Raw genomic sequence first — 14,873 nt, 5'->3', positions numbered from 1 at the left:
GCATGATAATCATCATAGACCCATACATAGACCGTATACTGTCTTATGACAGACGATACCGCTGGGGCCAGGAACCACTGAGTGTGCAAAAGTTCTTTAAGGAAACATTTCACCGACGGACTGATGCTAAACATTAAAACACATCGAGCGATCGTAGAGAGTACCTGCGGAACAGGCGGCACCAAAGCGGCTTCTGTGAGTGCTCAGCCCCCTGCCCAGCCCCGTGCTCAGCCCCGTGCCCAGCTCCTCTAAACTGGGCCCTGCGTCCGCGGGTCACACACAGGATCCCGGGGTGAGCTAAGCAGCCGCCCGCGGTGGATAGCGGGCTGCGGGCTCTGGGCTGGTGAGTGGCCGCTCTGATGTCGAATTCTACGATTTCGCAAACCAGCCATGGATCATATTTTATATTTCACATGGCTTAATGTTCCGTTATGATGTAGGATTACATTTAGCCATCAAACGTGGTCGTGGGAGACCAACTTGATCAGTAAAGAGTCTAATCAACAGTTGAGATGATAGAGGACTTTGATAGTGTATTTAGTTACATTTTAATGCACTCTAACGTGTTCTATACATGTCAGTGTAATTCCCAACGTTGCTTGATTATCTTCTACAGGGACTTCTCTGCTCCCTCATCATGTTGTCCCACAGTGGATTCCAGAGCAGTAGACAGAACTTCACTTTTGGTCCATGGACGGTGACTGCCGCCAAGAACCACATCATGAAATCCAAGGACATTGAACGGTACCAGAGTCTCTGTTCACAGTCTTACACACTCTACACTGGATTCCATTTTCAGTAACTATATCTTTTTACTGCAATATTTGAATATAGTTTTGCCACAATGGGTTCAGTTTAAAATTGACTCTCATGAGCTTTAAGCCATGTTATAATGCTGTTATTTCTTCGAAAAGAGACCAGGAGTTGTGTTTTGTTTCATTCACAAGTTTGAATAATCCTTTATTATTAGTCTACATATCCCAGAAAACTTTGTTCCACCTTGTAGTGGTAGTTTTCAAATTAAGAGCTCCTTTTACCTTAACTTTAGAAGAGATTGACGATTCCCGTCTGAAATCATCCGCATGATTCTGGTGAAGGAGTAGGAAGTTTAAAAACCCACTTCTGTTTTGCCTCATGACATCACAAGGTGGAACAGAGCGTTTTCAGATTGAGGGACGAACACAGCCTAAATGTGCAGAAAATATTATATATAAAGGGCTGTTCCATTATGTGTGAACGAATCAAAACTCCAGTTATCTTTTTGAGCAAGTAACAACATTCTAACGTGGCTTAAAGTTGACAAGAGTCAGTTATGTGTAATATAGGACATTTAAGCCTTTGATTTTAACTAGGGATGGGCATGATTAATCGATAATTGATCATTAAGAATTTCATCGATTACGTTAATTTTAATCGACAAACCGAATGTAGGTTGCTGTGCGTAGCGTGACCAAACAGGGGTAGCGAGACGCAAACAGTCGGTCAGTCTGCAGTGTACCGAAGCACAAATGTGTATTTAACGATGATTTGTACAAGAAATTCCACACTTTCCGTTGCGTTCGGGACAAGTGTGAGTCCATGTGCACAGTGTACAAAGCAGGAGCATATGTCTCGGTGTCCAGTGGGAAAAAGCTTTACCAGGTGAGAGTCGCGCATGTCGATGACGAGTCCCCACCTCCTACCCCCCGTACGGTGTCCTGGTTTTGACAAACGCAAATCTGGTCACACTAACCTGTATTCACCTGAGTCATGTCTTTTAATCCGACATAAACATCGCATCAGCGACACAAGAGCTGCAGTTTTATTTTCGCTGAGTTTATGCAAATTAGCGATGCGGTTTTAAGTTTCGTTTCTGTGAGAGTTGCGCAAAACTGAATTAAACACATTATAATCTAAAGGGCCGTTCACACCAAGGCGTCAAAGCGTCCAGTTTCAATGTAAAGTCGATGTGGACGCGCGACTAGAGCGTCCTGCGTTTTTGCGGCACGTCTTCAGCGTCAGCGCGGCGCGAATCTGGCGTCAGCGCGGCGCGTCTTCAGCGTTTTGGCGTCGGCGGCCAAGACGCGCGTCCAAGGCGTCAGCATCAAGAAGTTGAAAATGCTGAACTTTTCGCGTCAGACGCGCCGCGTCAACCAATCAGGGACGAGTATCCAGTGACGCATTGACGTTATTATCAGGAAGCAAGACCCGAGAACCAGAACGAGAACCACAAACATGAGCGGAGAATAAATATATACGCCACAATTACCGAGCCGATGGCGAGGAATACACCAGGAACGGACCAGGACTAAACCAGGACCGGACCAGGACCAAACCAGGACTAGACCGGGACTAGACCGTGATTAGACCGGGACTAGACCGGGACTAGACCGTGATTAGACCGGGACTAGACCGGGACTAGACCGTGATTAGACCAGCACTAGACCGGGACTAGACCGTGATTAGACCAGGACCAGACCGGTATTAGACCAGGACTAGACCGGGACCAGACCGGTATTAGACCAGGACTAGACCGGGACTGATCCAGTGTCATTAGCGGAGTATAAATATATATACGCCCCAGTCGTCGACCCGATCTCCTCCTTTGATGTTTTATGTCATAAAAACACTCTCTCAGTCTGGTCTGACATTGTTTCGGGAAAAGAGCGGGACCGGGCCTCTTGTTTCCAGGGCAACGGACGCGCGTCAAGTATTTTTGTCCCGTTCCTCCACGGCGTCAAAGATGCGCGTCGGGGGCGTCTGAACTCAAATGCAAAGGCTCCAAATAGAGGCGTCTAGGCGTTTTTTTGACGCTTTGGTGTGAACGGCCCTTAAAACGGATTGATGTGGCTCTTGAGTCGTTACGGTTTATATGTCGTAAAGTTGAATTTATTTTTGCAGATTAGTAGTGCAGATAGTAATAATAATGATGATCATTTTAATATAAAAACGTTAATGATTAATCGATAATCGATCGTTAATTCTTCCGACGATCGATTAAGAAAATTTAATCGAATGCCTGTCCCTAATTTTAACACATAACTTTATGTCAGGTAGCACCTTCTGTTGACTGTAGGTCAAGTTGGAGTTGGAAGGAGATCCACTTTTAAAGTGTGATATTTTGCTGAAGAAAATGTAGATGATAAATTATCCATAAAAAATGTTTTAAATGTATAATGTGGTTAAAAACACGAACTGTAATGAATAGACAGCAGAACGAGACACTTAAGTAGTGATTTTGTATCTATAATGAGTCATACAAGTTATTTATTCAACAATCTGCTGCTCAAATTTTATTGTAGTAAAAAAAACAAAAAAAAAACAAAACACTGGTACAATTTAAATATTGACCCACAAAAGTGATAGCTTGATATATGTCATGTCCACTGTGTCTGCACAGGCTGTCAGAGGAGATGAACATGCCCTCACTTCCAGAGATGCTCTTTGGGGATAATGTTCTTCGTATCCAGCACGCTGATGGATATGGCATTGAGTTCAACGCCATCGATTCCTTGAAAAGAGTCAACAACATGTCAGACAGTGTCAAAGTGGCGTGTGCGCAGGAGTGGCAGCAGAGCAGGTGAGCAGCAGCTCCTGGTCACAGTCTCACCGTGAGCTGGACATGAAGGGTTTTATAATGATTTGAGCTGCTATTTATCACCTTGTGGGAACTAAAATCTGTATACTCACTTCCTATGGACATTAGGGACACAACGGTGTCATGATTCGATACGTATCTTGATACAAGGGTCACAATATCGATTTAACTTTATTGATACATTTTAAGAGACAAAAAAAAAATCTCATATCAGTTTATTTCTGCTAATGAGTATAATATAATAACATTGTGATGTTAATGAAACATTACATACAATACATCCAATACATTACTATACAAGTACTGTACAGCTGGAGTTTAATGTGAAGTCTTTTAGTTCTTTTGGTTCAGGGATTTACAGCTCAGAAATTTTATTCAGTGAAAATAAGAACAGAGCTTTCTCAGGCTGTTTTGTATTTTATAATATAGCCTGTCTACTCTTACTATAGACTGTAGTGGAGTTACACTATCAGACATTTCCTTCTTTGATGATGATTTGATGGTTTCTTTTCTTCTTGAGTCTTACAGCACACGCCTGTGTCCACGCTGCTCTGCTCTGGCCTCCAGCAGAGACAATACATAGCTCCTCCCACACTGCCCCCGACAGTCTGTGCTCTTACAGACACACTGCGCTCTCCTATCCTCTTTCTGGACACTCAAACTATGTAGAAATGTCTCAACAGACTGTTTTCAGACTAAAACTTATGAGATAATAAGATGAGAAAAAGACTGCGTAAAGCTCGCATGTGCGTAAAGCAATTCGAAAGTATTTTAAAGTGAATCTCTTTGTCATTCCTGGGTCTTTCAATGTCAAATAAAAAGTGACTGAAAGATAAAGTCCTCCCCTGAATAAGTCAGCTGTAAGTCCCTATGGAGCTGTTTTCTTGCTGCATCTGAGGAGGACACCGCAATAACTATTTTCCTTTCGAACCACATAAACGACAACAGTGCACATGGAGGGACACGTGCATATCGACACACGTATCGAATCGTGAATCCAGTTTCAAACAATTTGATATTGTATCGAATATCTTTGCATCCCTAATGAACATGCCTCCCTTATGGGGACAAAAATCAGGTTATGGCATAATCCTTTTATTATGTGAACAACTGTTTGGAGCTTTCCTTTCATGACTCCAAGCGTTGAAAGCATTTGTGTGTGTGTGTAGGGCCGACTCAGAGCATTCAAAGGAGGTGGTGCGACCGTACGACTGGACCTATACTACAGACTACAAAGGCACGCTGATCGGAGCGGACGCACTTATGAAGGTAAGACAGACAGTTTCTAGTCTTCACTAAGGCTGGAAGTTTGGTCCGTATCAGCATAGCCATTTCAGTGGTGGTTCAATCTCCTGGGGGCCAGTTTTGTATAAATCCTGCCAACTTGGTGTACAGACTTTACTTCACATTCATTGTATTGCCCCTTTATTACCTGTCATTGAATAATTTCACCAAATGACATATAAATATAGCAAACACAAAATAAACAAAAACAATAGGGCCGGGCACCTTAATGTGTTAATTTTGCGCGTAAACTAATGACTTCATTATTGCTTTGCTGACGATTATTTTTCTCCCCTTAACGCAGTTTGTATTATATATATATATATATATATATATATATGTGTGTGTATATATATATATGTGTGTATATATATGTATATGTGTATATGTGTATATATATATGTATATGTGTATATATATATATATATATGTATATTTTGAAGAGGTCCATCCTGAAGGAGCCTAGAATGCTGCATCCTGCAGCGCTCACAGTAAACAGTCAGAAAAGAAAAGAGAGAAAGAAAGTGGGATAAACAAACATGGAGAAGGGTAAGGAACTTTTACATGGCCATTTTCATTTTAAAATTCTCCCAGATGGTGCAGTCGACAGAGCCACTCATTTGTAACACTGCAACGCTGAATTGTCACCGGAGTTTCAGGAGTCTGAAATATCACACCTAAATACAACACACTCTGTTGATGCAAATCATAGAAACAAGTGGAGCGAGGCTTCGGCCGACCACGTTAGATGTATGTCAGAGCCGTCGCTCTGCACACGCACCAGGGCACCAAGAGCGTTCAGGGCACCACCGCGCAGTCCATCGCTCTTCGTCATCTCCCGTCTCACTTTTCTTCCACAAGAAGCTTGTGTCAGAGATCGCATTCTTAATAATAATAATAATAATAAATATAGTCACAAGCAACAATGATTGGCCCTCACGCCTGCCAACGCAAAATGCTGCACCTTTCACTGACCCTAATATCCCTAACCCAAACTCTTTAATTTTACTAAATTTTTGCATGTGTTTATTGGGAAAAAATAAATAAATAATAATCATAATAATCATAATAATAATAATATGCCAATTGTGCAGAAAAGTAAAAAATAAAAAAATAAAAATTCTAGGACTTGACAAACTGTTTTCTGGTCATGTGTACTGTTTTCTGGTGACAGGATAACATTAAAACCCTGGCAGTGGCAATACATTTCAGTTTTGTATTCAGTTTGATGAGATTTTTTTCATTTGAGATTTACACTGAATACTTTATTTTATTGCTGCTGTTCTTTTTTGTTTTTGTTTTTAAATGCTGATCACATGCACTTTACTTTTGAATTAAATTCATTAAGTCAAATTCTAGGAATTGACAAACTGCATTGGGTGAGATTCTCCAAAGGAAGAAGAATAAACATGGACTTTACAGACTAGTTCCTTGCCTGTGTATAAAGAAATGCTGTTTGCACAACAAATGTATGGCACTTTCATTACATATTGGTTTCGCGTATAACATGCGATTAATCATGATTAATCACAGGAACTCATGAGATTAATGTGATTAAGATTTTTTATTTTTGCCCAGCCCTAAAAAAAAAAAAAAATTCATCATGAATCTAACTTAGAGAAGGCCAAGGTTTTCAGAACTGTCGACAAAGCAAATGGTGGCTACTTTGAAGAATATGAATACAAAACATTAGTTATTTCACTTTTTTTTTCTTCGCTACATAGATCCACATATAGTGCATCTTCTGTGTGTATGTAAAATATAGAACGTAGTAAATCTAAAGATAAATAAAGAGAATGAGTTTTTCAAAGGTTTGACTGTGTAAGCCGGTGCTCACACACAGCCCGTCCCTCCTCAGGTCATCCCCACAGACGAGCGCATCGACCTGGAGCGGCTGAAGGTGCGAGAGCAGATCAAGTTCTTCCAGGAGGTGCTGCTGTTTGAGGACGAGCTGCATGACCACGGTGTCTCCAGCATCAGCGTCAAGATCGTCAGTGTCTACACCTCTTCTGCTCTTTCTCTCTCCCCCTGCTCTCCTCCTCCTCTCTGTCCTCACCCCTCCTCTCCCTGCCTTTTTCTCTCCTTCATTATTTCTGTTCTTTCCTTACCCGCACTTCCCCTCTCCTTCTCTTCTTTCCTCTCCTCCCATCCTTCTTTCCTCTCTCCTCTGCTCCTGTTCTTCTCTTATTTTCTTCTCGTCCTCCTCCCCCTCTCCTCTTCTCGTCTGCGTTCCTCTCCTCTCCACCATTCCTGTCTCCTTCTCTCCTTCCTTCCTCCTCCCTGCTTTCCTTCTGTTTTCCTCCTCCTCTTTTCTCCTACTCCTGCTCTCCTGTTCTCCTCTTTCCTCTTACTCTCCTCCTGTTCGCCTGTCTCCTCCTGCTCTCCTTTCTCTAAAACCTCTCTCCTCCTCCTGTCCTCTCTCCTGTCCTCTCTCCTCCTGCTCTCTTCTCTCTTCCTCCTGTGGTCTCTCTCCCTCCTGTCCTCTCTCCTCCTCCTGTCCTCTCTTCTCCTCCTGTCCTCTCTCCTCCTCCTGTCCTCTCTCCTCCTGTCTCTCTCTTCCTTCTGTCCTCTCTCTTCCTCCTGTCCTCTCTCTTCCTCCTGTCCTCTATCCAGCTCTCCTCCTGTCCTCTCTCCTCCTCCTGTCTCTCTCCTCCTCATCTCCTCCTCTTCTCCTCCTTCTGTCCTTTTATTTCCTCTTCATCTTTTTCACATCTGATTTTGCAGAGGGTGATGCCGACCAGTTTCTTTGTGTTGATGCGTTTTTTCCTGCGAGTGGATGGAGTGATGATTCGAATAAACGACACGCGCTTGTACCATGAGGTTAGGAAATTGTGTGGATATATTTGTTGAGTGCTCCATATCATTAAAGGGCCCATATTACGCTATTTCCTGATTTATGCTACAGTAACAGCAGCGTTAATACATTGAGATACAGGTTTAAAGTTCTGTGCTTTGCTAAATGTGAATACATTATACATTGCTCAAAAAACACATCAGATTTTAATGTGAAAAATGTGTTGGATATCTGTACAAATCTGAACAGGGCAACGTCTTAGGAACAGAAGGATGCCAAATCTTTTAACGGAAATTAACAGCAGATGCTCTAGAGCGACACCAATGAGACAAATCCTTAAACAAAACTGGTTTTACAGGTGGAGGCCATTTCAGGTTTCTCCCTCTTGGTGTTTTGGCGACTCTTTAACCCTACAGAAGCTGCACAGATTGTCAAACTTCTCCAGAAGTCCACATGTGGACGTGCCGTTTCAAAGAGATTTAATGTGTCTCCCAGCACAATCTCCAGAACATGGAGGAGATTTCAGGAGACGGGCAGTTTCAAAATGACCTCCAGCAGACCACTGGTGTGAATGTCTCTGCCCAAACAATCAGAAACACACTTCATGATGGTGGCTTGAGGGCGCCACGTCCTCCACCGTCCAGTACCATGGAGCTCCACTGGCATTTGCTAGATAACACCAGAATTGTCAAGTCCAACACTAGTGTCCTGTGCTTTTCACAGATGAGAGCAGGTTCACCCTGAACACCTGTGATAGACATGAAAGAGTCTGGAGAAGACAAGGAGAACACTCTGCTGCCTGCAACATGGTTCACATGAGCGGTTTGGTGGTGTGTCAGTGATGGTCTGGGATGGCAGATCCATGGAGGGACACACAGACTTCTCTTGGCTGGAAAACAGCTGTCTCACGCCATTGGGTATCAGGATGAAATCCTTGAACCCATTGTCCTGGGTTCCTCTTGATGCATGTGGCAAGAGTCTGCAGGCAGAACCTGAAGGATGAAGGGATTGATACAGCTGAATGGCCCTCACCATCACCTGGCTTAAACCGGATAAATCACCTCTGGGACATTATGTTTGGGTCCATCAGATGCTGCTGAGTTGCTCCTCAGACTCTACAGGAGCTCAGTGATGCCCTCACACAGATCTGGGAGAACATCCCACAAGACTCCAGCCGTCATCATCGAGCCAAGATCTTGACTAAGACATTGCCCTGTACATATTTGTATAGATAGATATCCGGCTCCAGCTTTTTTTTTTTTTTTTTTTTACATCAATGTTTTCAAAGTGTTCCTTTATTTATTTATTTATTTATTTGAGCAGTAGTTATAAGGTTGTTTCTTCATCAAAATTATAGCTGGAGTTGTGTTTTGTTTCATTCACATGTTTAACACACAAACCCTGCATATTTAGACTGTTCTTCTCTTAAACTGAAAACACTCTGTTCCACCTTGTGATGTCATGTACAGAAAGTGCTCCATTGTGTTTTTAAACTCTATACACCTTCATTAGAATCATGTGGATAATTTTCTGGATTTGCAAAATCTCTTTTAAACAAAAGGTAAAAGGTAGCTGTTAACTTGAAAACTGCCTCTACATGACATCACAAGGTGGAGCAGAGCATTTTAAGATTTGGAGATGTAGACAGACTAATAACGCAGATTACTCAAGCATGCGTGAATGAAACAAAATACAACTCCAGGTATGATTTTGAGGAGGTAATAACATTACATCATTTAGATCCTAGTACTTTTTTGTTTGTTCCCATGTGTCTTATATGTGTGTAATCCTCAGTGGTGCAGTAGGCACCATAATGGTCCATACTAGTCTACATGCTGTTATGTTCTGATACAGCTCAGGGTCATTCAAAAACTATTCAGGAAAGATTCTGCTCTGTTCTGTGAATGGGACTTTTTTAGTATTGATACCTGCTCAAATTAATATCTAGTTTGCATGACGTTTGTATCTAGTAAAGTATGAACTTTTAGTATAGATTAGTATGGGATTTTCGATACTTTTGACAACCTTAATACAAACAGGAAGTACTGATGCTGTGTTTGTGATTGCAGGCTGGGACGAGTTTCATGCTGCGAGAGTTCAGCATGAGGGAGAGCAGGTTGGAGGAGCTGAAGGTAAAGTATGTCACTCACTGCACCACTGCCATGCACTACGCAACTATTATTAGGCTGTTTACATCTCCAAAGCTCAAATTCTCTCTTGCACCTTGTGATGTCATGTAGTGGCATGTCAAGTTAAACGTGTGAATGAAACAAAATGGAACTCCAGCTCTCTGTGACTATACAGCATTACAACATGGATAAAAGTGTGCGTTTTATAGGCCCTTTAAATGTAGGGAGTGAGACTGGCAGCTGTGGCATCAGTAGTAACTTACCACCATGTGCTTGTCTTTCTCATTCATCTTAACCTGTAGGATGGAGTGGCTGAGCCTTTGTTGTAAATAATGTGTGCGTGTTTATTGCAGAACGTCCCTGCAGCCCTCTACACTGACCCCAACGAGGTGGCTCCTCTCCTGACCCTCAAGCTCACCCACTGCGAGAAGCTGGAGTTCCCTGAGACGACAGGGCAGACAGGACGGGACCCTGAGCCACAGTGACCCAACATGCACTACACCTCTCAGCCTGTGGGAGGTGCTCTGTGGGCTCACCTCACCTCATTTTGTGGGTCTTGTTATTGTGTGTTTAGGTTTCCATGTGAAGATGTTTTTCCACTGATGAAAAATGGCTAATAAAATTAATACATCATGAGTTTTACTTTCTCATTTTCTCAACACAAAGTGCAAGAGTCCAGGCACACCTCTCAGTTTCCCCCATCATCCCAAAATGTACACAATAGGCTCAGTCATCCAGCTAAGGGAGTCCTGACCAAGACCAGCTCAAGATCTGGAGGTAGGGCCACTGCCCTTGATGAGGTACCCCAGCAATAATGAAGAATGGGTCAAATGCGGAGGTCAAATTTGTGTACATAATGTGTACCTTATATTTATGAATTGTGGCACAGCCTGCTCATTATTTGATTTGTAATAACTGCGTGGACATTTACAGACCATTTGCAAAGCAAGTGCCTTATGCCTGGTGGGTTCAGCATCACGCATCTGTCACAGACTGAATGTTTCTCAAGCCCCAGAGTCTTTCCTCCCAAGAAAAATGGTCAGATGTGTTTTTGTGTGTTAGTATGCATTAAAACATGTGAATAATGAAGGCTGAGTGAATCATCTGTTATCAGCAGATCGTTAGTGCTTCCTGTCAGAAGTAGATTTTGCTGCAATGATCCTGATTTGAATTCATTTAATCTGATATAATAGTGCTATCTGAAGCAAAGCGGCTTAAATCGAAAAATATTAATTTCTTTTTATTGTGTAATGAGTAAACTTAAATCAAGTTCGTAAAATTTTAAGTTGCAGTGCATTGTGGGTAATTTGCAGCGCTCCGAGAGGGCCCAGGATCCTCAGGTGCGTCTCATACATCCACGGTGCATCCTTGGTAAAAGCCAGACGGAGGAGTGGAGCGAGGAGGGCGTGAGGACTTTGCAGGAATTGGAACAGCACTTGGCGGAGGATTGCGCAGGAAATGGGGGAGGAAGTCCCGCCCACAGAGGAGGAGAGAGGGTCTAAACTCCTCACTGGGACCAATAAAGTTTGATTCTTTTCTCTGGTGTCTGCTCCTGATGCCTCCCTCGGGTTTAATCTTTCCTTCCGTGGTTTTCTTTGGGACAACACTCATTATGACACATTCAATTGACAGCTGAAAAACGGAGGATCGAGGAAAGGAATCAAGAAGATGGAAGCGAGGAAAGAGAAATGAGACGCGGCCCCTGTATCTGTGCACCGGATATGTAAAGACATTCAAGATGGAGCCCGCCGTGGAGAAACTGGAGGCTCTGGTGAGAAGAGCTCGGTATTTTATGATCACTGTTTTAGTGAGATTCGTAGGAGGACAGTGGGGACAGCGGGGACAGCGGGGACAGTGGGGACAGTGGGGACAGCGCGGACAGCGCACGTCTGCTCTGCGCGCAGACCTGCCTCTGACCCGGGCCGGGAGGGCGCGGGGCGGAAAAACTGCTCCGTTTCAAGAATACATAAATACTTTAGATATGATGTATATATTGTTGTTTACCATATTATTGTGATTTCATGTGATTCGTGGTGAGTTCTGTGGTTTAAAATATTGAAATGTCCCAGTTGCTATCACGTTTAATAGTAAGTGTGTGTGTGTGTGTGTTTGTGTCTGTGTCTGTGTGTTTGTTGTGTGGTCAGTTTCAGAAATCAGAAGCAGATCTGGATTACATTGAGAAGAGGCTCAAACTGGACTTCATCAACACAGCCTCAGCGAGCGGCTGTACAGATCAGGTCAGCGGCACCACCATGGTGTCTATGGTTATTAATATCACCGAGCCGTCCACATGAAAAACCAGATCAGAACAAATCAGATTACTCACATCAGAGTCAGAATGACTTTTGTTCATCTCCAAGATCTTCATCTCCATGCTTTGCATGACATGTAGCCAACCAGGAGAAGAACGCACTTACAAGACTAAAGAAAGTTTCAATATCAGTAACACAAAGAAAATAAGTGCAAGTACAGTCTTTATCAACTAAAAGAAACATACATTTTAACTTACAATATAGCACCTTCATACCATATTTACATCTATGAACAGAATATTGTATGAATATGTTGTACAGTGTAGGGCTATTGCAATAATCACAAAAATAAATCACCGCAGTGCATGTTGGGTCACCGTGATCACTGCACGTGACCAACATGACCCGACCCAGAGTCCTGCATGGGTCCATTTTTAGAGACCCGCACCTGCCCAGACCTGTTAACATTCTACCCATTACCACTCGTGCCTGTAATAACCTAGGACTAAACCAGGACTAATGTGCACCCGCGTAGACCTTCTGGTGACCGCAGGTGAAAGGACCGGCACAGAGCTCCACGCCACACGGAGTTAAATGCGGCCGTGCTTTGCAGACACCTGCTCCTTGTGTTCGGGGCTCTCTCTCTTAAGTCCGCGGGTACCTGACCTGGTGCAGGATTCTGACTCGAGCTGCCACAGTGAAAGCTGGAGAGATGCAGTGGTACTTGTTCCAAAGCCAAATGTTACTTCTCCTATGCAAACACACTACATATACTACACATGCTACACACACTACACATGGTATATCCACACGACAACCAAGGTACATGTGCATCTGCGCAACAAGTGCATCATCGAAGAGTTTTCAGTGCTGCTGGAAATATTGTAACTCCAAGGGATGTGGGGTGGGGGAGTGTGACAGTAACAGTCAGTAACAGTAACAGAGGGGTGTGTGATCGCAATCGTTTTTGTTTTTTGTTTTTTCTACTGCTTATGCTGCCCCTCACGAAATTCTGCCGGGCGGCTGCCCTGTCCACCCTCGCCTAGGACCGCCCCTGGTCTGACACTACAGTTTGAGGGTTCTGTTCCTCCTCTACAGCATGGCCGCCTTCTTGATGATCTTATTGTTTCTCTTAGTTTGAATTGGACTAGGCCAGTTATCTAGACGTCTTCTTGCATCTAAACGTCCAAGTACAGTATGTCCATCATGTTTCAACATGGATGACTTCCCTCTTTTGCCAGTAGAGGACAGCAAAAATCCAATGTTTAATGAGAACCTGAAATCTCAGTGCTGGGAAACAACTGTTCACATTCTTAGGACTGTACACTTAATCGTTTAGTCAAAGTCTTAATTGACCAAAATTAGTATGGTATTTTATTTTAGATATTTTTTTAGATTATAAGGATTTAGACAGAGACAAGAGCAGGAAGGAGAAGTGAGTGAGATAGCTGCTATACACTCATGAATCAAAAGTTGAATCTGTCTTTATATACTGTTTCCTAGATTTTTTTTCTGCATAAATAGTTGTTGCATACACTCCTGTACATGTGTAGTCTTTGTGAGTGCACTTTGGGTTGGATATGTAATAGTTTTTTAGAGGTTTTGCCACGCCTTCTTTTTAGTCTAATCAATCTGCCTTTCACATCTTTAGTTCAGCAGTAATTTCAGCACAGCCGTACACATTTCTATTATGATATGTTCTATTAAATACTGACACAAAGCTATACAAATAGAAAACCTTCATTAAGAGTGTGCTGTGTTCCAGGAGAACCCGGTGGCCATGCTGGAGCAGCTGACCGCCATCAAAGCTCGCCACGCGGCTCTGAGCTGCCAGCTGCAGGAACTGGCCTCAGAGCACACACACACCATGGACTCCATCAGGGCCAACATGGAGCAGGCTGTGGAGGTGTTGAGCCAGCTGCAGAACACTGCCCAAATAAAGGTGACCCCTGCTCCTGCTCACACAAACAAATACATTTGATATTTTAAAAATATAAGATTAACAATCCTGTATGAATCATGTATTAATGTAATCTTATATTACCACTGTATTGATGTATTAAAGGGCCCATATTATGCTCATTTCTGATCTATGTTATAATATTGTTCCTCAAAAAACACACCTGGAGAAGTGTTTTGTTTTATTCACACGTTTAACACTCACACACATGACAGTACAGTTCATAAGGCAAAGTAGACCAAATCAGACATGTGGTACATTCATCACATTAAGGTACATCCACCACATTAAGGTACATCCACCTAATCCTGACTCACTGTTGCTGTCTTTATGCCTGTAGAGTATGAACCAGTGGGTTTGTGGGTGTGCTTGGTCGCTCATACATGTGTTTGTTTTCTCCACAGGAGCTGCAGGACGCTGCACTTCCTGGACAGTCCACATGAATATTGCGTCAGCGCGGTGGAAGGACAGGGTGGATATGCTGGTTTAAATGTGCTCATATTTTGAACATTCTACTACAGTTTCACAAGCCTAATACTATGATGTTGACATTTGTAATCTGCAGATGGACTTTTGTACATGTTGTAAAATTTTTGAACTTTGGTGTTATTAAAATACTTGTCATGAAATGTGTCTTGTTTGGTGCAAATTGGTAGCTGATAGGTATTGCTAAAAGTATCAACACTAGATCAATTCACTAGATCAGCTCAACTCATTTGAGCAGGTATCAATATTAAAAAAGTTCCATTCACAGGACGGAAATGAACCTTTCCTGTGAATAGCTTTAGAAAGATTTTGAGCTGCCTCAGAACAAGTGTAATGAAACCTACATGGACGACACGATTACCCAGATATAAGGCAAATACACGGGTAATAT

At 42.8% G+C, this 14,873-nt stretch overlaps 1 protein-coding gene across 3 annotated transcripts; it reads left to right on the top strand.

The window, feature by feature from the left end:
• The first annotated feature begins 81 nt into the window (after positions 1 to 81).
• On the top strand, positions 82 to 14,625 carry LOC110166970 (TIP41-like protein). 3 transcript variants are annotated; one of them, XM_055148718.1, is made up of 10 exons: positions 82 to 195; positions 617 to 744; positions 3,380 to 3,559; positions 4,747 to 4,846; positions 6,720 to 6,851; positions 7,586 to 7,681; positions 9,725 to 9,787; positions 11,929 to 12,021; positions 13,802 to 13,978; positions 14,401 to 14,625. In XM_055148718.1, the coding sequence occupies exons 1-10, from the start codon at positions 124 to 126 to the stop codon at positions 14,437 to 14,439; spliced, it is 1,080 nt and encodes a 359-aa protein (XP_055004693.1). In that variant the 5' UTR covers positions 82 to 123; the 3' UTR covers positions 14,440 to 14,625. The 3 variants fall into 3 exon arrangements, with proteins under 3 accessions (XP_055004693.1, XP_055004692.1, XP_020787933.1); XM_055148717.1 differs by lacking the exons at positions 11,929 to 12,021; positions 13,802 to 13,978; positions 14,401 to 14,625 and adding an exon at positions 10,138 to 10,420; XM_020932274.2 differs by lacking the exons at positions 11,929 to 12,021; positions 13,802 to 13,978; positions 14,401 to 14,625 and adding an exon at positions 10,138 to 10,420 and having other exon boundaries at positions 100 to 343.
• The last annotated feature ends 248 nt before the right edge of the window (positions 14,626 to 14,873 follow it).

This window comes from Boleophthalmus pectinirostris, unplaced genomic scaffold, assembly GCF_026225935.1.
Source record: "Boleophthalmus pectinirostris isolate CB_2022bp ecotype Guang Dong unplaced genomic scaffold, ASM2622593v1 HiC_scaffold_12, whole genome shotgun sequence".
Taxonomy (NCBI): domain Eukaryota; kingdom Metazoa; phylum Chordata; class Actinopteri; order Gobiiformes; family Gobiidae; genus Boleophthalmus; species Boleophthalmus pectinirostris.
This window is presented reverse-complemented; position numbering and strand designations above follow the sequence as displayed.

Coding starts and splice junctions, on each gene's coding strand:
- LOC110166970 (XM_055148718.1), top strand. CDS start 124: ATGCTAAACATTAAAACACATCGAGCGATCGTAGAGAGTACCTGCGGA. Junction 745..3,379: donor AAATCCAAGGACATTGAACG/GTACCAGAGTCT, acceptor GTGTCTGCACAG/GCTGTCAGAGGAGATGAACA. Junction 4,847..6,719: donor GAGCGGACGCACTTATGAAG/GTAAGACAGACA, acceptor GTCCCTCCTCAG/GTCATCCCCACAGACGAGCG.